This window comes from Protopterus annectens, chromosome 3.part0 (assembly GCF_019279795.1).
Source record: "Protopterus annectens isolate FY-2018-M chromosome 3.part0, PAN1.0, whole genome shotgun sequence".
NCBI lineage: Eukaryota > Metazoa > Chordata > Ceratodontiformes > Protopteridae > Protopterus > Protopterus annectens.
Window position 1 is genome coordinate 488,551,304 of NC_056731.1, and position 25,214 is coordinate 488,576,517.

Below are 25,214 nucleotides of genomic sequence, written 5' to 3' on the forward strand. Positions count from 1 at the left end.
CTTGGGTACATCTAACAGGAGAACTAGGCGTTATACCTGTGTAGCACAATCTATGGGCATGTACTGCTGTTGCACATATGGACAGAGCCAAGTGAGCATGAAGAGATACCCTCCCTGCAGCAAGGCAGCAACAATAAAGCTCAGAGAACCAGCATGGAGGAGGGAAGGTGCTGCACCAGGGAAGGGGTAGTTCATTCCTAGGAACCTGTAAGCTTGCCTATAACCTGCCACTTGACAATCTCTATTAGGGAACAGTTGGGCTATCCAGGTAAGAACAAGCTGGCTATAAGGCACTCTCCTGTTCTTGGGATACCTGGTTATTGCCCCATGGAATCAGTGGACCAACTGAGTGCAGGTAGAGGAGTCATTGTGGCAGTTCTGTTGGGGGGGGGGGTAAATCGTAATTTATAACTAATCTAAAACATCCTGATGGCAAAAGAAGTTAAACCTCATAGATGTGCATTAGGTGCAGCCTAATTAATGGTCATAAGATGTGCAGATGTCAGGATGGAACAGTAGTCTCAGAAACGTAAAAGGCAAGGTGTAGTCAGTGGCCATGTTATAGTACTCTTTCCCTCTTGATTACTGCTGTTTAATTTGTTGTTATTATGTTCAACTAAAATATACACATTTCAGAAAGTTACATTTAACAAAATGTGTTGTTTCTAGTTTTCAAAGCATATTTTTGTTTCTGAAAAGTAAAAACATATGTTTGTTCCTCCATGACTGAAACTAGTTGGTCTACTTCCAATTACACAGTATGGGAACAGTGCTCAAAAGCAGAAAATTAACAAAATGCAATAAAAACTGAAATAAAATTGTTGAACTACACAACTGACAATCTGTTTTACTGTTTACTCTGTATACTTTAGATCGGAGGCTCTCTCTAATTTATCACGATTGAAGAAAGGCAAATGGATTGATAGAAAAACAAGGGTGGTGATGGCTGAATTTACCTTGTATAATCCTCCAGCCAATCTTTTCACTGCTGTATCCCTAATGGCTGAAATCGCTCCAACCGGAGGCATTGTTCCTTCATTGTTTGTGGAATCCGTCAGCATCTGGCAAGTCACGTCAGTCAAAGATTATTTCATCATGGCTTTTGAGGTACAAATACATTTTATTATTGCTTTGGAATGCTTGCATATGCAGTAAACAAAAAGCAATACAAAAATACAGAGCATTATGATAGCTTTAAATATCAATAACCAAAAGTGATCACCAAAGCACAACGACACCAGTAAATGCAGGAAAATGCGATGTAAGGCGAAACAATGAAGCCACGGAAGGAGATTGGAACCAACAAGTTTATTCTTCTATAACATTAACGTTGACACAATTCGTTGTCACAATACATTTTTGTTTAGTTACTTCATCAGATGTGGGCGTGCAATACCAACAGCAGTTATGTCGAGTAACATGTTAGGGTCACATGGAATATATCGCCTGAGCACCTAACTTTATAAACTTGTTTGTTACTCATGAAAACGTATTGTGACAATGAATTGTGTCAACATTAATGTTATAGCAGAATAAACTTGTTGGTTTGAATCTCCCTCCGTGGCTTCATTGTTTCGCCTTACATCGCATTTTCCTGCATTTACTGGTGCCATGTAGCTTTAAATATATTGGAAAATGATAGATTTGGTCCACTATTTATGCAATAATTCTTGTGTGTTTTATGTGTAGTTTTGTATATATTTATTTGTTAAAGTCATTTTTAATTTTTTTTTGTAATTCTGTATTATAACAACTGAAGTACAAAACAGTGAACATGGGGAATACATTATATGAATCTGAATAAGGCACTCGGTGACTGTTTCACTTCATTAACTCAGCTCAGTTTTTCACTCTTCCTTAAAGGTGCAGTAAATATGTTTGGGGGAGACCCAAACACTGGGCCTCATGGCAGTTTACACTGGTCACAGAGCTGTAGCAGGGGAATTTAGCACCCTACTCAGCGACACTTAAAAATAAAAGTTTGACATCTTACAAGTTGTCAAGTGATCAACCACTTATTAGAGAGTTTGTAGCATTTTAAGGAAATTACCTTAAAAAAAAAAACATAAGTTTGAGTGATCAAAACCATGTCTGCTTATTAGTCACCTTGCAAAATATGTAATTGTCAAACTTATGCTAACTTGAAAAGTAGTTTTACTTTCTACCTTTAAAAAGTAACAGACGTTAGACAGACTTTGTAAGCTTTTTAATAAGCAATTGTGATCCTTTAATGATAACATGTAAGATATCATAGGTGCTCTGCTCACCTTACTATTACTACAGCACTGCTTATCTCATCTCTCACCTCAAATAAGCTTCCCCTAATCATCACACTCTGGTTTCCTTGCAGCCATTCCCCAGTCAGTTCATCAATCACTACACTTGGCCCTTTCAGTTTACTGAGTAATCTCTGATTTTGTACTTTATCAAAGACAAGTAAAGCCCCCACAGACCACATTCACTGCCAGTACCTTTTCAAGCTCAGTAGTAACTCAGTCATAAAAAAGGAGATATGATGGGCAGCTCTTCCTGGCACTGAAGCCACGCTGATTTGATTTCTGAAGCTGACTATCCATTTGAAATGAGTCAAGTCTTTTTTTTTTTCCTCACAATCCAGCCCAACTTTCTGCTCACTGACTTCACACTAAATGCCCTGTAGTTTCCTGAGTAGTTGTAGAATTCTAGTGAATAAGGTGATGGCTGAAGCTTTTTTTTTTAATTCAGTCATCTGGTACTTCTGCACTGGTCAGAGATGTGTTTTGTACATTCTAGGTTTTAAACATTCTGACCATCAAGACCTTGTGCTTTGCCTTCCTGTAAACAGACCATTTTGGTATGTACTAGACTAATGACCACTGGGGTATTTTTAAGCCTGACCACGCATTACAAACCTCTGACAAGTTCTGATACCCATGGTAGTGTAAGCAGGGGTTTGGGAGATGAAATATTTACAAGCAGGAACCTGGGAGATGAACCATTTACAGGCTGACTGTGTTCATTGGAGAGACAGGTGTCAAACCAGGGATGAATTTCCTGTTTCCTATCCAGTTTTCCAAGTTACTATTGAATTGGGTTGGGGAGGAACTCGACTTCACATGGATGAGGAGCCTTGTCCAGAGAAGGGTAGTCTCTGGGGTACATACCTGTTTCTCCACCAGGTCCTGTTTGTATTACAGGAAAGATTTAAGTCTTTGAAATGGGTAATCCTGGTACTGTTTGTTTTGCAGATATGAAGGATGTCCATCAGAGTAGGATCCATACAGAAGAAAGAATAGAGGGATAGAGCTTTGAGGCGGTCTGCATTGAAAATTCTATATGCTCCCTGTATAATTTCAGTGAGTAATCTCTGTTGATATTCCAGTCGTTGGATGAGCCTGGTTATGTACATAACAAAGGGGGTATTGTACTCCATGATGGATCTTATAAGTGCCAATACAGTGGATCAGTGACCTCCTTAGACCTAGATGTCATACCTTGGTTTATAAGTTGAACAACATAGAATGATTTTCTCTCTACGATAGACACATGGTGGTCAAAGGCCAGATTACTGTCTCCCTGTGTGCTCAAGTCCTTGACTACTGGGTTGATTCTTAGAGGGTGTTGTCAGTATGGTAGTTACCAGGGACGACTGATTCTTGAAGGAAACAATTATGTATTTCTTGGCATTTAGTTTTAGTCCATGGCTCTGATACCAGACGTTTGTCTGTGTCAGCCCCTATTGGAGAACATTCGTATCATTGGGGGATTCTATTTCTGCTCCTAATCTGATATAATAATCTGCAAATCTAGTCAGCCAGAGGCATTTGACATTTGCCTTGGCTTCAAAGACGTAGATGCCAATAAGGAGTAATCCCTGGACCAATCTCTGATGGACTCTGCTGGTGACTGGCCTTTCTGTAGAGGCGAACTCCCTGGTTCTAACTTCCTGGGTCCTATCCATTTGACATCTGGCTATCCACCATTTTATACTGATATCAAGCCCAATTCTTTATTATGTTCTCTATCAGTCCCCTGCTAGCCTACCTGTTAGCCTGCCTTCTTTCTTTTATTAATAGTGACACAAAGAAGTTATTCAGTACCTCAGCAATGTTATTAACCCTGAACTTCTTACCTTCACTGATGACCCTGTTTAGGTTGGCATCTCCTGCCTTCCCTTCCAAAATATAAGGGAGAATCTTTGCTCTCCATTTTTTTCTCTACAGTATGTTCTTCTATAGTCCAGACTTGATCTTCCTCAGTTGTTGTTTTCTCCTAGTCTTGATATGGGCTTGATTCTGCTCATTCTTTGTTTTCCATTCTTTGAATCCTTTCTTTTCTTGCATCTGAGTAATTTCTTGGCCTTTTTACCTATTCGGGTTAGTGTTCTCCTTAGTTATTCCTTGATCTGGGTAAACACCCACGCATATCTTTCAGAATGCTACATTTTATCTATAGGTTGTTTTCTCCATCACTTGTCACCATTGTCTTAGTTTCTTAAGCATCTGTACTTCCACGTGGCTACCATGGTCCCGCTGAAGGGAAGATCTTACCAACAAGAATTAAAATACTTATGCGTGTTTTCATTGTTATTACTTGTTCACGTGGTAATACTCAGAGATTTCTCAAAATTACAGGTCGCCAGTTGTTTTTTCTTCCTTCATTTACTGGGTATTTATGCTAGTATCAATCCCATTAGAAGGGACCCGGGAAGAAAGCCCCCAAAAGGACATTTTGCATTTTGTACGACAATGGTGCAGAATCACAGTCAAATAATACAATATTAGTATTAACATTGCAGTCCAATCTCAGTTAGATGATAGCAGCTTTATCAGAGGGATTAGCATAGCAGACATCACCATGAATATTAAAAACAGTTGAAAAAGTGTGGTGCATGCAGTTTTAACAGTGTAATAACATAGATGAAATAATTTCCAATATGAAGGCAATTCAAACAATGTAGTAAGATTCTGTATAAGGTTGTGGGTTGCATGCTGGGTATTTATAAGTGCAAGGAGATATTAAGTCATCTCATTTACTGGAATGTTTGAAAGAAATCAGATAAAGGGCAATAGTTTACATGAGTTATACAGTCTAGCCTATTTCTTTGCTAATTTGCTTATATGTAAGTTAGGGCAGTGTGAGAAGGTGACTTCGCATACATTGCAGTCTGTAGTGGAGAGGAAGAAGGATTTACATTTGCTTTTGAATGCAGATGAGTTTTGCAGTGATCATAGCTATAATGGAAGATTATATTACCTTTCTGGCCAAACAGTAGTAGGGACATAATGCATGAGCCAGCTGGTAGCCTTGCATTGATTTAGAACTGCTAGGACCTTGCTTTTCTAGAAGATGGGTACCAGGTTATGGCGGTGTTGCAGTCTGATCATTCTTTTTCATTTCGTTGCTTGAATTTACATTTAAGGTGTCCGTCACGGATATGAATAAGGAATTTAAAGCAGATATTATGAACCTGCATCCAAATGCAGGCAACAATACCCTACACAAAGTCAAGCAATGCAGACAAATGAGATAATACAGGAAAAGCAGGTAAAAAAATGAAATACGTTTTTATGCAACACCTCATTTCCAGTGCTTGCTGATAACTGTTAATTAAATGATTGGCTGCTTGTTTGATGCTTTATTAATTACACACTAGCACAGTGACATTTGCACATGTAAAACCAACAAAAGCCTTCTCAAACTGTCACTGTCAAAATGCAAATACTTATGGAGGGGAGTGAAGACACACTGGGTTACGAATGACAGTGTAAGCAAAGTGATAATATAAAGTCCTACATTATAAGATGAAAGCATTTCTCAAAATATTTCTTTTTATTGTTAGCCTAAGTCACATGATTATTTCATCCAATTAAAACACAAAACAGTACCTCAACTTTGTAATGTTTCATCTAACTAAACTGTAAAAAGTGTGTTTGTATGTATTTGTGTGTGTGTGTGTGTGTGTGTGTGTGTGTGTGTGTGTGTGTGTGTGTGTGTGTGTGTGTGTGTATATATATATATATATATATATATATATATATATATATATATATATATATATACTATTAAAATGCATTTATATAGGTTTAAGTCAGATGATCAACTTTTCAGAAACTTGAACTTTATATGGTCGAGACCATATGATCAATTTTCCGAAAACTCAAAGCATTTGTATGGAGAGCAGGGCACAATGGGGATTGGGGAATTTACCCTTTTCTCCACTGTAATGTTATCTCTGAGTTGGTGTATATTGTTTGTGGGGGAGGGGGGATTTCTCCCCTGCAAAAATGTAGTTTTTGCTTGTTTTGTTTGACTTTTCAGAAAGTTGAATATATGCTCTCAACCATATGAAGTTCGAGTTTTAGAAAACTCAATAATCTGAGATAAACCCATGTACCAAAAGCCAACACCAGTAAACAAAATAATAAAACAAAATGCAGAACACATAACTCGTCACTAATACCATTTTTAATATCAAAAATAAGCACTTTCATCTTACTGAATCAAAGAATTCATCAGATAAAACATCTTTCCAAAAACACCTGTTTTTAAAGGACGTCTAAAATCACATGACTGCCATTAACTTTTCTAAAATTTAAAGACCCACTCCAACTTAATTCATTTAGCAATGTTAAAATATGCAATTTTATAAACCACACCACAATGAAATAATATAAAATAGATATACTAAATTCTTATTAACACCAAAAAAAGCAATAAATATCAATTAATTTTTAATGTTAATATTAACTGTATCACCTCCTTCCTTTATGAGAAATAATCCTATCTTATATGCGTCTTCAGTTTTATTAGGCAAGTAATGGATGACTCTTCATTTAACTCTGGCCATCTTCCAGCATTTACGCGGGGCTACGAGTATAACTCTTTTTTTCCTAGGTATAAAGTCCATGCACCCCCTCTTGGATTTGGTACCACCTTCTCCAAAACCATGAATTTAAATTTGTACCCTGGATATTCATGTATATGTTTAAAAAGTATATTTGTTCTCTTATTTTTCATAATTTCATAAGTATGTTCATATATTCTGTTGTTCAATTTTCATTCTGTCTTTCCTATATAGAATACAGGGCACATTTGACATAAAGCCACATACACTATCCCTGTAGTGTTACAGTTATGTCTCCCTTAAACTTTAAATTCATGTTTTTTAATCACAAATGTCTCCCCCGTTTTAATAAGCATACAATAGTTGCTACAGCCACACTTGTTCATCTTATAATATCCAGTTCTAATGTTTTCTTTCATAATCTCAAAGATGTTCTTAACATTTATTGCCTTCCTATACACAATTAATGGTCTTACCCCCACCTTCTCTTTAACTAAACTATCATCATCGGTTATAATCCATTTTTTATGTGTAACCCAGTTAATTAGTTCACTGTCCACAGTGCAGGTGGTAATAAAAGAACTCTTATACTCTATCTTTTCTGTTGTTATTTAAATTTTGATGGCATTTCCCCAAATTATTATTTACTATGGTACCAGCCAAAATAGGGGGCAAAGTAGTTATTTTTTCTTTTATTTATAACTTCATCCATTAATTTATTAATAAATGTATCTGGATATCCCCATTTGCTGAACATATCCTTTAAAAGATAGCATTCATCCATAAAATGTTCATTCAATAAAACCATACGTGCAGCACACATGAACAGTCATGTCAACTGCTCTCTTCTGAATCATCGGGTGGGAGTTACTATAATGCAAAAATGCACTTTTGTAGGTTGGCATTCTATAAATTTACGATATATACCTTTTATCCTTAGCCAACCATATATTTAAATATGCAATATTTATATCCCCCACATCATATGTTAAACTCAAAAAATTGGTGGTACTATTTATATAATCTAAAAACACTCATATTTTTTTCTTTCCCATCCTTCCACACAATAAATATGTCATCCAGGTGTCTTGTATATAAGCACCATGAGCCAATATATTCGCTGTTGAACAAAAAGTTTTTCTCCCACTCCGTCATAACTATATTTGCAAATAACAGTCCGCATGTGGATCCCACTGCTACACCTTTTTGCTGGAAGAAGTATTAGCCCTCAAAATATATGTAGTTATTTTTACTACTATGTCCAGCATCTCTTCATAAAGGTAAATTTTATCCTGAGATACCCCATTTATAAATAGGAAATCAGTAAACCACTGGATTCCCATATCATGTGGGGTTACTGTGAATAAATCTTTTACATCTGTTGGCAAGAAAACATAATTATCATTATAAGATAAAAAGCACAGACTGAACCGAAAACTGAGATAAAACAAGCAGGAAATAGCTAAATGCGTGTAATACCACAATGAAGGCAATATCAAATTAGCGCTTTCATCCACTTTTATTTTGACACGTGAACTTCTTCAGAAAAAGACAAGTGCCCTCCCAAACTCTTGTCTTTTAAATGAATTATACAGGAAATGATGTCAAAACACTTCCATAAAAATAATTAATACATTATGTCACTTTTCAGTATCTCAGAAATTAATATCATGCAATGAATTTTCATGATGTCAGTACATATAAATATAAAAATGAGTATTTAAAAAATGTATATATAAAAGCTGTACCTTACATAAATAAGCTTACAATATAATGTGTATAAAAAACTATTGCTTACTACACTGAATCTGTATGACAATACATATTTGTATTCAATAACTGAAATCCTGACTAAAAAGTCATGTGAAAAATATGTGGTTTAAATAAAACAATTCATTTGAAGTATCAAAATTCTAATTAAAAATGTAAATATAGATTATGTACATATGTAATACTTCATACATCAAAAGATCATTTTCAACCTATCCAATGTCCACTATCTAGACACCTTACGGACTACCTAATATATAAATCATCCATGGTTCTAAAAACCTGAAACTTGCAACCAATACGTCAGATGTTTAAACATAACAGATGTATCAAGGGAAGAAACTGTTCTTGTTGAACATCTAATAAATCATAACATAGAAAATTGTGAACATAATTATATTATGTCCACCAATATACTATATTACATTATAAATCTGTGACGTCTCAAATTATATACATATAAAAATCATTTGTATATCAAAAAACATTTTATGTTGATAACTTCATTGAGACCTGGTAATTGATCAGCCCCTAAAAATAGTCGAGAGACTGGTCAGCTACAATGTTGAGATTACCTGGGATGTGTTTGCCAGTTAAAGATTAATTTGTAAGCTATGCAGAATAAACCTGAGCAAGGATTGCACCCATTGAGACTTTGCTGTCTTTTTTCTTGTCCTGGTAATCAGAGTGAAATATGACACTCTCATTGCTGAACATGGACTTGCCATATAACTGTAGTGACCCAAATTGTTTTGAGTTTTCAGAGGGTAATGTATTTTCTGATCTCTGCTGACCATGAATTGAGCCAAGGCAGGAAACCAGTGCCATCTACAATACACCCTCATCTCATGTTCTCCTGCAGAATTCATTAACAAATGTAAGGACTGATAAGAAGCTCATTTGCATTGCCAAAAAGAAATCCCATTGATTTTTGTTAAAAATTGTCTTCAAATACAGACATTTTCTTTAAACTTGGCAGTTACTATCACCCTGTGGTGCTTCAGCTGGCCACCTCTTAGCAAGTTGGCTGAAGACCTTTTGCAACTTTTCCTGGGAGCAACTGTCATTACAGGCAAATTTGAAGAACCCTAACAATCCCACGATGCCTAAAATCCTCAGTTTCGTAGCACCAACAAATTCCCTGATGACATCCCTTAGCTGCAAAAGCTTTGCAGGGAGTAACTGAAAAAAGGAAGGAACTATATTGATCTCTAAACCAAATAATTCTAAGGCCTCCACAGGGCCCACAACTTGATCTTCTTTTAGTGACACACCAAGCTCCTAGCAGGTGAATAAATTGTCCTAAACCCTCCTGAACACCTGCTGACCCATTATCTAGCACTAAAAGCTTATCATTGCAGGGCTGTACTGTCTCTTTCAGACATGGTACAAGCCACCACATAGTGGTGTCAAAGAAAAACTGTTTATCAAAATACATTCCCAAGAGCTGCCAGTCCTCCTGATGAGTGAATAATAGCTGAAATTCAGCTTCAAGATCAAGTTTAGCCTGCCAAGGTAAGAGAACCTCCTGATGATGTGAAAAGCATCTTCCAGTGATGGGTGCTTCACCTTAACCTCCATTCACTGTCCCCTTCCAGAGCACTCCTCTTCTGGGCAACAAGCACTAGGTCTACTGACTACTGGATGGCTTCCCCAGAAAATTCCACAAAAAAAAAAATCTCACCTGAAACATGATATTCTCCCACCTGTCTCTCAAGCCATCCAATGATGCTATACAGTATCTGAAGAGGAAAAAAAAACAGTTGCATGTGAGCCACAACAGTAGGTACCGAATACCAACAACCCCCCCTCCACAAATGTCATGCTATACTAACCCTTGAATACCTACTCCTCACTTATCAGACTACATAGCAAACCAGATAATTTCCCCTACAATATATGCTGTCTGTGAATGCCTATGAACTGGCACAACAATTCTGAAGTAACTATAGGTCTCTCATATGGTAATGTGCCATAATGCGCAGTCAATAAGACCAGAAAAAAAGCTGCTTTGGTAGTGAATTAATACATGCATGCAGCATAGGTAGCAGGAAAACCTGTTTTGAATAAACAGCAAGCACATCCTTCCTCTGTAAAGCAGCACATCTGATAGCCTGTCTTGCCTTTTCTCCTCACGTTTTTTTTTAATTATTGCACTGTACAACATACCACTGCATCTCTTAGCACACTACATATCAGTAGTGTTTAAATGCTGCAACGGGGTGAGGGTGGGGGGTAATGGGAAATGAGCAAAATCAAAGGCAGATTTTAACTATTATACTTTAGAAAATGGCTAGAATAACAGGTATTGCATTACATACATTTTGAAGGAGGGGAAGCCTGAAAATTGAAATACCTGTCATTATTAACAAAAGTCCTTCAATGCTTTGCCAAAACAACATACTTGTGATGAACAAACCAAATGTATAACACAAATATTGCCATTCTGCAAAAATTGCACTATTGGTCAATATGCTAGAAGTAAAGGGTTCCTCAGAACAGCTGTAACTGGACCAAAACCAAGACCAGTTATACCTCAAACTCAAGCCATCGACCACAACCTTGTCAAATGATGAAAATCAGCAATATCAGCTTACACCCCTATCCTGGTCACTAATCGCAAACCAAATGAGTACATTACTTACAGGGGAAGCACATAGTTCATTAACCCCATCATGATGTATCATGGCTGTAGTTACTACCACATTACTTCTCCCTAACCAAGAGGGTTTAGCTTGCATCAGCAGATGCTTAGAAAGGGATGGTACGTTCACTAAAAGCAAAATAGAAGTTATATGTGAACTAATGGAAATTGTACTCACCAATAATGTTTTCTCTTTCAATGGCCAGTTGTATATTCAGAAGGATGGCGTGGCTATGGGCACTTCTTGTGCTAATAGCTACGCCAACCTAGTGATGGCAGATTGGGAGGAGAGATTTATTTTCCAAACCTTTGAGTATCGAGATAATGTGTCATTTTACACACGTTTTGTAGATGACTTATTTCTGGTTTGGAAGGGTGATGAATGTTTATTGATGGAGCTTTATGCTAAAATGAATGTAGAAACGGAGTACCTTAAGTTTACTATGGTTAAATCCAGTGAATTTATATCTTATCTGGATGTATATATTGAAAGATTAGAAAATGGTGGTCTGAATACAGGTGTACACAGGAAGAGCTGTTACCGTAATAACTTCCTTCATCGTAGCAGTATGCACCCAGACCATATATTCAGTAACATCATTAAAGGCCAAGCGATGAGGGCATCACGGCTGAACTCAGATCAATTTGGATTTGAACAAGAAATAAATGTATTAAAAATGAAGCTATTAAATAGATCATATACTTTGGATGAGATTAATGTTGGTTTAGAAGAGATAGGAAAATTGAGAGAAGGGAGAGCACATCCTTATTTTGCAGAAGTGAACTATAAGACAGATGAAACAGATTTATTTGTTGAAAAAGGGAATGAGGTCAGGATTCCCATCTACTATACACAAGATGTGAGAAGTATTAAATATATCTATAGTAAATACTGGGAGATTTTATTAACTGACCCAAATATATCTTCAGTTATAGGTAATAATCCTCGATTTGCCTATAAAAATAAGTTCAATTTGCATAGGATGTTATGTGGTCCTGACAGAGTAGATGATATAGTGAAACCTGTTAGCAACAATATGACCAAGAAGTGTAATAAATATAGATATTGTAATTTTATAAATGAATCCAACAACTTTGTACATCCCCTAACGGAACAAGAGTTTACTTTCACAGCAGCAGCTACATGTGATACTGAACATGTTGTATATTTAGCCACCTGCACATGTTGCACTGCATTTTACGTGGGGAAAACAGACCGCAAATTAAAAGACAGAATTAGGGAACATTTATATAGGATTAGAGTAGCATCTACTTGCAATGCATTGTCTAAACATGTTAGTAGTACATCAGAAGAACATACATTTAAGTTTCAGGTCATCCAGGTTAACTCACCAACTATAAGACGTGGTGATGTGTCTAATCAAACAGAGCACAAGGAGACCAAATGGATTATTAGACTAAGGGCCGATCGTGACCCAGGTCTGAATGATAGGGTGTCCATTAAACCGGTGTTAAAGACTAGAAAACTTTGAGTGAAAAATGTTGAAATATTATTTTACATGTGGATATATAAATAATAGACAAACACAATATTAATAACAATATAAATATCTTTGTTGTTATCAATGACCATGATGCTAGCAATCCTTATATGGTTTAGATATTCATATTTGATATTGTTGTTTGGATCCTATCACTTCTTGGCAAATTGTTTGCATTATTTATTCATCTACCTGTAATTTTAGTAATGTTTGATTTGGGCCTAATTTAATTGTGCTCCCGGATTGTTATTTTTGATTAATATATAGCAGTGAGATGTATGACAGGAGCACTGTATCAATACATTCCTATTTTATATGGAAGTTATATCATACATTTAGTTGTTTTTTTAGATTCATTATACACAATCAAAATGTTATATATATTTTTTTGCACACATATTTTTATGAATAATGTAGGTTATGTTTAGTATAGATGTTAGGCGTAGGATTATATGTATATTTCAATAGGTTTAGCATTTTAATTAGAAATATGGTGTTAAGCTTTTGACTTGATAATTTTTTGGTCGTGCCTTTTAATGTGTATTTGCTATGTGTTGCACATTCATATACAGGTATTTGAATATATAAAATATTTTCTTAGTCGACCATTACATTTTTATAAGGTTATGGTATGGCATAATGTTTTTAGTTTTAATTATATTGCATAGTAAATATCATAGGATTTTAAATGATTAATTATTTCTTATTTTTATCAACATTGTGTGTTTTCCAGATTTTAAAAAACATTTATTTAACAAAGTGGTTAATTGACTGTAATCCATCTCGTTGTTTCTGTATTTATTATACGAGATGGAAATGTAGTTAAACAACATTTCTCTAAGACACAAAGTTTAGGCAGGATGTGACATCATTGATTGCTAATGATTTATTCACTATAAATTGCATTTAATTTGTGTTATTTTCATCGGCCTGAGGAAGACCAATGTTGAAAGCGCTTGCCGTTTGGATATAATAAAGGTTTTTATACATCTCCGCAGAATGCTTGGTTTTTTATGCTGGATACTGGCTGCAAGTTATTGTTCCGTGGAGAAGATTCAGCGAGAATGATATTTGGTGAACTTTTAGATTGATGTAACAGATCAGATTTATGCAATACCTAAGTGCTTGTGCTCGGTTTAGTTACTTTCAGTGACTGTGCTGCACTTTAGGTTTTATGCCTGACCGAAAGGTTTATCGCACACAAAGTTGTTTGGTTTTCATTGGATTCTGCCTTTAAAATGTGCTCTAGCATCTTGTCTTTTATTATATTTTCGTTTATTGCATTTAGAAGCACAGGAGTGTGTATTGTGAGCTAAATCTTGTTAGTATTTAGGAGATATGGCCATAAGTGAAGCTAGCAGGATGGATAGGCAATATGACTGGCAGCAGGATTTGGACAGTGGGATTTTTTTGTTGGGGGGAGGTACTGCCAGCAGAGTTTCAGGTAATAGGTGTATTAATCAAATATCAATCTTTGGTCTGATGGCATTCAGTATTTTCATATGGTAAGTTACCCATAGCTTATTCAACAAGATCAGCTTGTTTGCAGGCAGTGCTAAGATAGAACCAGTTGTATCTGATAAGTATTTCAGAGTATAGTAACATGACAGCACACTCAGAGTCTAGTATATGGGTTGTAGTTTGAATTCAATGTTAACTGGTAGGTTTGCATTTTATGGGGCTTGGCGGACCTAGAAAGTGAGTAAAAACTGACAAAAACAGAAATGAGTAAAGCAAAGTAGAAAGAGGCATGTGAGTAATTATATGCCTTAGCTGAGCCATATGATACAGTGAGAAACCAGTTATTAAACCTAGTACAGTAATGCATGTATGCAATCTGAAGCATGAATTTCATTCAAACTGAGGGTATTCTAATCCAGTGGAGAGCCAATGCATAGGTGATTGGGTGTTCTGAGCCAGTACTATGAACCAGTGCCCTACTCCCCCCAAAAAATACATAAATATAAAAAAGCACTTCACTGTAATAAACCGATCACTAAACTGTAAGCAATCTGCATATTACAGTTAGATTTACTACCCCCCAAGCTCTTCCATTGAAGAGCAAAAGACAAAAAAAAAGACATGTTGGCATATCAACCAAGTGGTCAGATGCAAGGCACACCTCACTCCTACTCCAACCATTCAGTCCCCATTTCTGTGTCCTGCTCCCAACCCTACTTAAACATATTCTTAAAAAAAAAAGAAAAAAAATCTTATTTTAAACTGTAACAAACTATTTGCTACAAATGTAGCAAACAGTTGATTTTATGTTGTCCAATCTTGCCTTCAGTCTTGCTGTTTGGGTTCGGAGCCAAAACCTCGGCTCTAACTCGGCCTACACTAAAGCTCAAGAGCTACTGGCACAAGGCTGAGTCCTATCCCGTGGTGCTTAACGGCTATTCCCCAGATCTCATTTGCCACTTGAAGCTTCGGGATTGTCTTCACTGTCTCAGGCTTGAAAAATGTAATATTTTATATATTTTATAATAATTACTGTCTAATTGTTAGCTGTTTTTACTCACTAGTTCTAACGTAATAGCATTGTGCTATTTTAGCCTTTCTAATCCTTGCAAGTTTATCTTTGCAGCTATCTTGTTCTTTGGGTCTTGTTGCCTCCTCAAGAATCCATTTAAATTAGAAGATTCTTGCCCCTTTTCTTCCTTCTTTCCCGTTTAGGAATACTCTCTTTAAATTAGAGATATCTCCTCCGGTGGAGGAGATAGTCTTTTAACTTAGAGACTTCTCCTCCCCCCTTTCCTTCTCTTTATAAAAAAAAAAATAATAATAATAATACCTTATTTTAGATACCTGTTTTTGTTGTTTTAGTTATAGTTTTGTTCCAACTTTTATTGAGAATGTTTTCCTTATAGCTAGCATGTCTAAGGAACCAGCTAACGAACACAAGTCAGGATTCAAGAAGTCTGATACCTGCACTCAGAAGATGTCCATTACTGAATGACACACTAGTTGTGTGTACTGTCTGGGTCCCCTCCATCTTCAAGACTCCTGCTCCATTTGTCATAGTTTTAGTGCCAGGGTCTTGCAGGAGAGGAGGAATAAGCTTATACTGAGGAGCTTATTAAAACTGGATGAGGGAAATCAGACCAAAAAATCAGACAAGACTCAAAGGTCTGGTTCATCGGATACAGTGTCTGACCCGACAAGCAGCTCCAAACATGATGCTTTTTCTGCTCTGAAAGTTGTTGGAGCTGAGAAACATGGTTCTCCCTCAGCTCCATCTGTCTCATCGGAGCCGTTGCAGAGCCGAAAGAGGAGCCGGTCAATGCCTTGGAGTCACCCTCCTTGGTACCGAGGAGATCTCCTGGACTCTCAGGGCTGGAAGCTCTTTTGGCTCAGGACTGCGGTGCCTTCGAGGTGATGCAGAGTGTGCTCTCAACTGAATCTGCTCCACCTTTGCATCCAGTCTATCTTCCCCCTAAGGGACTGGTGTCCATCTCTTCATTACCTCTCCATCACTCACAGAGTAGAGAGCCAGTGCCCCAGAAAGCCACAATGGGTGGATCCTCCTCTTCCAATACCTCCCTGGAACATCCCCCCGTGGAGGTTCCTCAAAAGAGACATTGTAAGAGGAAGCACATAGACTCCCTAGAGTCTGTCTCTTCTGATACTGTCTTCAGAAGGGTCCCCAAGGTCACCCTTTGAGAATGTCTCTTTTTCAGCATCCTGGAGATCCTTAAACAGAATGGTGGCTGGAAGTCCCTTTTCCCTTCTAAAGATGAGTCGGTATACCTGGAGGCATTTGGCTCCCACCCCTCCACCTCTTTTGTGTCTCCACCTTTCAACCCTGTCCTGGGTTTGGTGAGCCGGAAGGTGTGGGACTCTCCAGACTCAGTGGACCCTGTTCTGCGGAGGCCTAATATGTTCATTATGGCCTAGGAGATAGGCAGTATCTAACTAAAGGGGTTCCTGTAGATGCAATGGTGGTGGCAGCGGCCACAAAAAATGAGTTAGCTGAAACATCTGTATCTATTCATCCACCAAACAAGGATTCTTGTACTATTGACATATACGGGAAGCATATGTTCTCCTCAGTGGCCTTTACTTTATGGTCACTGAATTATTTGTCGTATTTCACACAACTTCAGTGGGATCTCCTAAAAGAGATAGCAGATACCCTGCAAGGTGCTACAGCCCAGGACTTATCTGATAAGGCTAACTCCCAGCTTGCAACCTTAACCTCCATATCTAACTCCTCCATGTGGCTCATATCTTATGCAGATGATGGAGTGAGCAGGGCAGCAGGGACAGGAATAGCTCTTCATAGACATTCCTGGATGCGCCTTTGTGAGTTTGCCAAACCCTTCCATTCTTCCTTTATTGACACTCCCTTTGATGGCTTGTCATTGTTCAGGCCTAAAGTAAAAGAAACTCTCACCAGGAGCCAACAAGATGATAAGACTCTGTTTGCCGTTGGAGTCCATTTTTCCACCCCTACCAGACCTTATTCTAAAGGTCAAAAGGGCGGAAAAATGTGGTTCCGTAAATTCAAAGGAGCCTTATCTGAAACTTGTGGTGTTCCATCCCTCAGGGGCAGAGGGGGAAATAATAGAAGACACTGTCCATGTGGCAGAAGGGGTCCGCAAAACCCAGGTGACAGAGATACGTTCTCTGGTAGGCTCTTTCACCACTCCTGAAAGGAGGCCCACCTGTCCACCTGTAGAGGCAGTCGGGGGAGAATATCGCTGTACCCAGAAGTCTGGCTGAATTTGACTCAAGACAAATGGGTGCAGTCCATTATATCCAAAGGATACAACATCCCCTTCCAATGTACACCTCAGCCACCAAAGTCTATCCCAGACATTTTACCCAGTCAAAGTGATCAAGCAACACTAGCAATACAAAAGTTGCTAGAAAAAAGAGTCATCCAAGAAGTCCCCGCAGACCAACTTGGATCCGAAATTTACTCAAGGTTCTTTTTAGTTCCAAAAAAGACAGGGGACTGGAGACCCATATTGGATCTCAGCAGACTAAACAAGTTGGTGAAAAAGTCAATGTTCCAGATGGTAACACTACAGTCTATACTCCCATTTCTGGGAAAATACAATTGGATGTGCTTGTTAGATCTTCAGGACGTGTACTACCACATAAAAATGGACAGGCACTCAAGAAGATTTCTACGCTTCTGGCTGGAAGCCAGTCATTACCAGTTCAGAGCTCTGCCCTTTGGACTCACCACAGCCCCCAGGGTGTTTACCAAATGTATGGCAGTAGTCACAGCTCATCTGAGACACCAAGGATTGCAGGTGTTTCCATACATAGACGACTGGCTCCTAACTGCCACCACCAAGCAACTACTGATCAAAGCAAGAGACTACACCATCCATCTCTTCTCAAAGCTAGGCATTACTATAAATACAAAAATATCTGCCTTGCTGCCATCACAGCATATTACATTTATTGGTGCAGATTTAAATATGAATGACATGTTGGCAAGGCTACCTCTAAAAAGAATACAGATGCTATACAGTCAAGTGATTATTTTACTCAACAAGAACAGAGTACAGGCAAGAATTGTGCTGAAAGTCCAAGGCTCTATGGCAGCAACAATAACACTGCTTTCCATGGCATGACTTCACATGAGAATACTGCAGTGGCTACTCTTCACCCAATGGTCCATGCAGGAGTTACCCATGTCTCACGAAATTTTCATAACTCACTCTTGCAAGAAGGACCTACTTTGGTGAGCTCAGTCCACTCAGGTAACAATGGGGAGACTGTTTGTACTTCCTCAACCTATCACTACAGTAACCACGGATGCATCCCAGATAAGGTGGGGGGGGGCATTATCTGGACAGACAGTCCAAGAAGTTTGGAAAGATCATGAGTACCATTTGCATACCAGTGTTGTAGAGATGAGGGCCATGCTTCTGGCATTGCAAGCACTTCAGGACTCTCTTCCCACGAGGACTATTGCAATTCAGACAGACAATATGTCGGTGGTATGGTACATCAACAAACGGGAGGAACCAGATCCTACCCTCTATGTCGAGAGGTCCAGAGAGCATGGCAATGGGTGATATCTTCTCAACGCTTTCTGACAGCAATGCATATCCCAGGGAAATCCAGTGTTATATCAGACAGGCCAAGAAGAGCGATTTTCTTGCATCACAAGTGGTCCCTCAATCAGGAAGTTGCGAATCACATATTTTGCAAATAGGACCAGCCTTGCTGTGACCTTTTTGCCACTCCCTTCAATTCCAAATGTAGCAACTACTTTTCTCTAATTTCCCCTCCGTGAGGGTCACTGAGGGATGCACTGGTTCACGATTGGCCCCTGGGTCTTCTTTATGCCTTTCCCCGATTTCCCTTGATTCTAAAGGTCATACAGAAAGCAAAGCTGTTTTGTCACAGGTTCATTCTCATTGTGCCATACTGGCCTCGTCAGATCTGGTTCCCCTTCCTTTGGCCTTACCTTCACGAGGATCCATCTATCCTGTACCCAGTGCTGGATCTTCTGACACACCAGTCAGGAATGCTCCATCCTGCACTCCACAGACTCAAGCTGACAGCTTGGCTGCTCCACTTCCGCTTCCAGAATTGCCCCTGCAGTTCATCACATTCTAGTCTCTTTGCACAAGCAGATGACTCGGAATCTCTATGCAAGCAAATGGAAGAGGTTCTCTTGTTGGGCTTACAAAAGACATATAGATCCTTTTACAGCATCTATACCTGTAATCCTGGAATTTCTAAAAGAAACCTTTAATCAAGGGGCAGTGACAGCCACTATCTGAGTTAAATTAGCTGCTATTTCTAATTATCATGTGGGAGAATCAGGATCTAGTCTAATGTCTCATAGACTATGCAAAGCCTTCCTAAAAGGTACCTTTCTGTTAAGACCTCCTTTCAGAGAACCTCCTCCTCCTTGGAACCTCAATCTAGTATTATCATCTTTGCTTCTCCCCCCTTTTGAACCAGCATCATCTTGTTCATTAAAATTTTTATTGTGGAAAACACTCTTCCTGACAGCAATTACTTCAGCCAGGAGAGTATCAGAGTTGCAAGCCTTGTCTATCCATCCACCTTATTTGATCTTCCATAAAGATAGAGTTTCCCTCAGAACAAATCCTTCCTGCTCACCGAAAGTTTGTTCTCAAGCCAATTTAAACCAGAATATAGAATTACCAGTGTTTTTTCCAAACTATGGCAACAAGGCAGAGTATAATCTCCACCAACTAGATGTGCATAGACAGTTATGTTTTTACTTGCATAGGACCAAACAATTTAGAAAGTCAGGCCAATTGTTTGTCTCCTATTCAGAAAATAAAAAAGGTTTGGCAATCTCAAAAGTTACTTTATCCAAATGGCTTACTGAAACCATCTCATATGTCTATGATTCCCACAATAAAGAACCACCAGGGAAAATCAAAGGGCATTCAACTAGAGCGGTATCTACCTCCATTGCCTTTCAATCCAGACTTTCATTGGATTAAATTTATGCTGCTACTACATGGGTTAACCCTCATACCTTTATCACTCATTACAAAGTAGATGTGGTCTCCCAGAACAGGGCATCCTTTGGATGTTCTTTGTGTTTCACTGTTGCAGTCATCACATTTGGGTTATCTGCTTGCAGTAGCCCTCAGTCGGCCTGATTATCAAAGTCTTGAGTCCTGCGTCGGTTGCTGTCTCGTCTTCTGTGATGTCAGGTAGTCAGGGGCATAAAGCACGCAGCCGACACCGTTGTATCAGTCTTTCTTGCCATGTGGTGCCCAAAGCAGAAGCAGTTCACAAGTGCCGGTCAGCCAACCCTGAAATTTTCATTTTCGAGTTTCAGAACCAAAGTCTTCAACTAAAGCTAAGTACCCATTGGGGAAACTTTTTCTTGCTCTAAACCGATGTCAGTAAAAGTCAATAATTGTATTTCTTGTGGAAAGCAAATACCTCATAAAGATTTTAATTCGTACTGTATTCCTTGTCTAGGCCCTGACCACGGCATACCTCACTGTCGGTTTTGTGCCTTTTTTAAGCAATGAACTAGTCATCATCGGTATATTTACGCTTCTAAATATTTTGGTACTCGGTTCAGTTTATCCAGATATGTCTTTGGTAAGCCATCCAACTACTGACATTCCGAAAAATGCAAAGATAAAGACAGAGACAGGCCACCTAGGTCCAAAGCTGCCGACGACGCTTCTCCTAAGCCAGTCTCCAGTACTCAGTGAGGCACTTTTTCAGCCCCTGATACCCACTGCTTCAGATTCACAGGCCTCTACTGAGACCCATTCAGAGTCCAGTGTGCACCGAGATGCTTCAACTCTGGAACCTGCAGATGTCTCTATCTTGGATGGGTCCAGTGCTGCTTCTGAGGGTGTTTTCAGGCCTACTGACGTGCATATTAAACCTACGCCATCTTCTTCTTCAACGCCTAAACCTCAAACCATGCCTAGAAAACTGATGCCCAGACCACATGGCAAGGCCTCTATGCCTAAGAAAAAAATGATAAGAATGGCTGAAGACCTTATTACTTTAATCAGGGGAAGCCAACCTTTCCCCTCTAAGAGACCTAGGACTGAATTTGTTTATGATACTTCTGACCAGGATTCTGAAATTTATCTTTCCTCTGATGACCAGGATTTACCATTATCTACCTATGAGGATTCTGATGCAGAGGACTCTATTCCCTCTGCTACCCCCAAGAGGATTTCTCTTTTGGTGAAACCTTGCATACTCTTAGGGAGCATTTTCACTGGGAATGCCAGGATTACTCTGATTCTAAAAAGAGGCTTAGGGATTTCTTACTCCTGCCCCAATGCAGGCCTTTAGCTTTCTTTCCTGTACTAGACATTATTGATGATGCCTTTTCGGAATCTAGCTTGGCCCCTGACTCTTTACCTCCTGCTCCCAGAAAACCTGATAGATATTACAGGGTTCCTGACTCTCACAAGTTCCTTTTAAAAAATCCTACTGCGGATCCTGAGACCATTTCACAAGGACCCAAGGGCATTAAGGTTACTACTGCCAAAAATCCTACCCCCTCTGATAGAGACTCCAGGGCGCTGGATAGATGGGGTAAGAAGGTATGCACTTCTGCAACCTTGGCCATTAGGGCCTTAAACTGCCAGTTTCATATGTTAAAGTATCTGCAGCATATTATTGGATTGCTTAAACAGAAAATGATGTTGATTCCTGACTTGCTGAAAATAAGGATTTACAGGATTTAATGCATTCTGCTGAACAGGTTGTAAAACATACTTTGCAATGTGGTTTTGATTCACTAGAGGCATCTTGCAGGGCTGCTGTCACTGGGTCTGTACTTAGAAGACATGCTTGGCTTAAGGAACAATCTTTGCCAGATAATGTTAAAGCTAAATTGCTGGATGCTCCCTTAAATCAGGACCGCCTGTTTGGCAACAAAGCAGAAGACGTTCTTAAAAAGATGGAGGAAAAATCTAAATCTATGCAAACTGTTAAACATTTCCTACAAGTACAGCCTCCAAGATTTAGTAAGCATTGGCCCTCTAAGAATTGGTCCTTTCCTGCCTCTTCCAGGCCTTCTCAGTCCAAACCCAGAATCAGCAGAACACACAGGCTTCAGTCCCAGGGTACACACAGGACTAAGCAGTGGGGGGGATCCCACTTCCAAACCAGGGAGTAGTAAGACTCCCCCCTATAGTAAGTTGTCTCAATGACTTAACTTTAAAACTTCCAAGCACTTCTCAACTGACTGCTCCTTTAGGGGGAAAGATTGCTCTGCAGGCCAAAAACTGGGAACTCATTACCCAAAACAAATGGGTTTTAAATATAGTTTCCCAAGGATACAGATTTCACTTCCATACATTACCAACCCCAAATGGTTGGCCAGATCTACCCCCAAATCAGTGAGCAGAGGCTCAAAAGCAAGTACTCTCTCTCTTAAGCATAAAGGCTATTCAAACTGTACCAGAAGAGAAAAAGGGATGAGGTTTCTACTCAAGACTTTTCCTGGTACACATAAAAGACAATTCATGGCGTCCTATCCTGGACCTGTCTACTCTAAGCACCTTTTTGGTGATTCCAAAATTCAAGATGCTGACTCTTCACCAGTTGCTTCCCATGCTGGGCAAAGATGCCTAGTTGGCAGCATTGGATTTAAAGGAAGCCTACCTGCACATTCTAATCAGGGAATCTTGCAGAAGATACCTACACTTCAAAGCAGGCTACATGCACTATCAGTTCTCTGCACTGCCCTTTGGCTTATCTACTGGGGTATTCACAAAGTGCCTAGCTCCAGTCATTGCATTTTGCAGGCAAAAAAATATTCAAATATACCCATACCTGGACGATTGTCTAATTCAGGCAGAAAGCCAGGACATACTTTTGAATCATCTGGCGTTTGTACAAAAGGTGCTAACGTGTCTGGGGTACACCATAAACGAAAATAAATCACATCTGGTACCCTGTCAACAAATTATATTCCTGGGAGCAAGCTTGAACACAACTTCCCAAATGGCTTTCCTCACACCAGAGGAACAAATTCATTTGACAACTTACTTCAAACTAACGGCCACAAAAACCCTGCTATCTACAAGGCAAATACTGCAAGCTTCGGGGTTCATGGCCTCCTGCATTCTACTAATTCCATATGCAAGACAGCATATGAGGAAACTACAATTGTATCTAAAAAGCCTATGGTGTCAACATTCTCAGGATCTAGAAGCAATGATTCCTATCATACCTTGCCTATGGTTAGAGTTCCTTTGGTGGGCAGAGGCCTGCCACCAAAACAAGGGACTACCATTCATGGTTACCCCCTGCCGCCCAAACCCTAACAACAGATGCATCAGACTATGCATGGGGGGCTCACCTGGCAAGGAAGTGCATTCAGGGCAAACAGAACCCAAGTCAAATGCACCTGTATATCAATCAAAATGAAATGTTAGCTGTACAGAATGCTCTGACAGCCTTCAAGGACCACATCCTTCCAGGACAACTAATGGTAAAGACGGACAACACCACTGTTATGTGGTACATAAACAAGCAGGAGGGTATCCATTCTTACCCCCTCTGCAGACTAGCCATGACTCTGTGGAACACAGCCTTGAACTACCAAGTGCATCTACAGGCTCAATTCCTGCCAGGAAAACTAAATACACTGGCAGACGAACTAAGCAGAAATCTAATGGACCCACACGAGTGGAAACTGGAACCAAAGACTTTCAACATGTTGATAACCAAATGGGGGAGCCCAGATATAGACCTATTTGCCTCCCCCCAAAACTACCAATTGGAAAAATTCTGCAGAAGGACTCCCCACAAACAAGCTTGGAAAGTGGATGCTCTGTCCTTCAGCTGGAAAAATCTATCAGTTTTTATGCCTTTCCTCCTCTGCTTCTGCTCTCCAAAGTACTACTAAAGATCAAACAGGACAAACCAAGGATGATACTGATTGCACCAGACTGGCCACTCAACACTGGTACCCCCTCTTGCGCAGTGTGTCACTGCTGGCTCCATGGCACTTGCCTCAGACCCCTACCCTGCTGTCCCAGCAGGAGGGCCAGATTCTGCACCCTAAGCTTCAAACCCTGAACCTGGCAGCCTGGCTAATTACCTGATCTCTCCATTACCATCCCTAAGTAAACAAATGCTGGTTGTCATTTTGGAGGCAAGGAGGCCTAGTACTAGAAAATCTTATGTTGAAAAATGGAAAGGATTCAGTGCCTGGAATCAAACCCAATTTAACTCAAATTCTTCAATACTTAACTGAGATGCTTCACAAGGGCCTTTCTTTTTCCTCCATCAAAATTCACGCCTCAGCCATTTCAGCTCAATACAACACAGAACCACCCATCTTCTCCCATCCACTTCTCAAGCAGTTCCAGAGAGGGGCCAAAAACTTAAGACCACCCAGAAGAGCCCCAACTCCAGCCAGGGACCTTAACTTTGTATTGGAAAAAACTCACTCTTCCTCCTTTTGAGCCAGCTGCAACTGAGGAGTTAAAATTCCTTTCTTGGAAAACAGCCTTCATTTTAGCAATCACTTCAGCAAGAAGGGTATCTGAAGTACTGGCCGTTATGGCAGTGGAGCCTTTCATCATCTTTCATGCAGACAGAGTGTCCCTCAGGACCAATCAATCCTTCATGCCCAAGGTAGTATCCAGTGTGGCCCTTAATCAGTCCATTCATTTGCCAACCTTCTTTTCTAATCCACAGAACAAAGGGGACCGAATACTGCACTCCTTAGATGTGCACAGACAACTTAGATTTTACTTGGATGGGACTAAATCTCAACGGAAATCTGAACAACTGCCGGTGGCATTTGCTGCAAGGGCAGAGGTGAAGGCTATTTCAAGCAAACCATTTCTAAATGGATAGGCCATTGCATTAATTTCTGCTATAAGCACTATAGAAAACCTATCCCACAGGGGATTAGACCCCATTCAACCAGAGCTGTATCTACCTCTACAGCCTTTCTCAGAGGTGTCCTTACCAGGGACAGCCTAGAAGCTGCTACCTGGAGTTCTGTACATACTTT

The 25,214-nt window shown here is 39.4% G+C and overlaps 1 protein-coding gene across 1 annotated transcript in view; it reads left to right on the plus strand.

The window, feature by feature from the left end:
* PKD1L1 (polycystin 1 like 1, transient receptor potential channel interacting) overlaps window positions 1-25,214 on the plus strand; it is a 1,345,235-nt gene that overhangs the window by 1,085,086 nt on the left and 234,935 nt on the right. Inside the window, exons 47-48 of the mRNA XM_044065604.1 lie at window positions 873-1,107; window positions 11,615-12,070. Of these exons, the coding sequence (XP_043921539.1) occupies window positions 873-1,107; window positions 11,615-12,070 (691 nt within the window). The remainder of the gene's footprint in view (window positions 1-872; window positions 1,108-11,614; window positions 12,071-25,214) is intronic.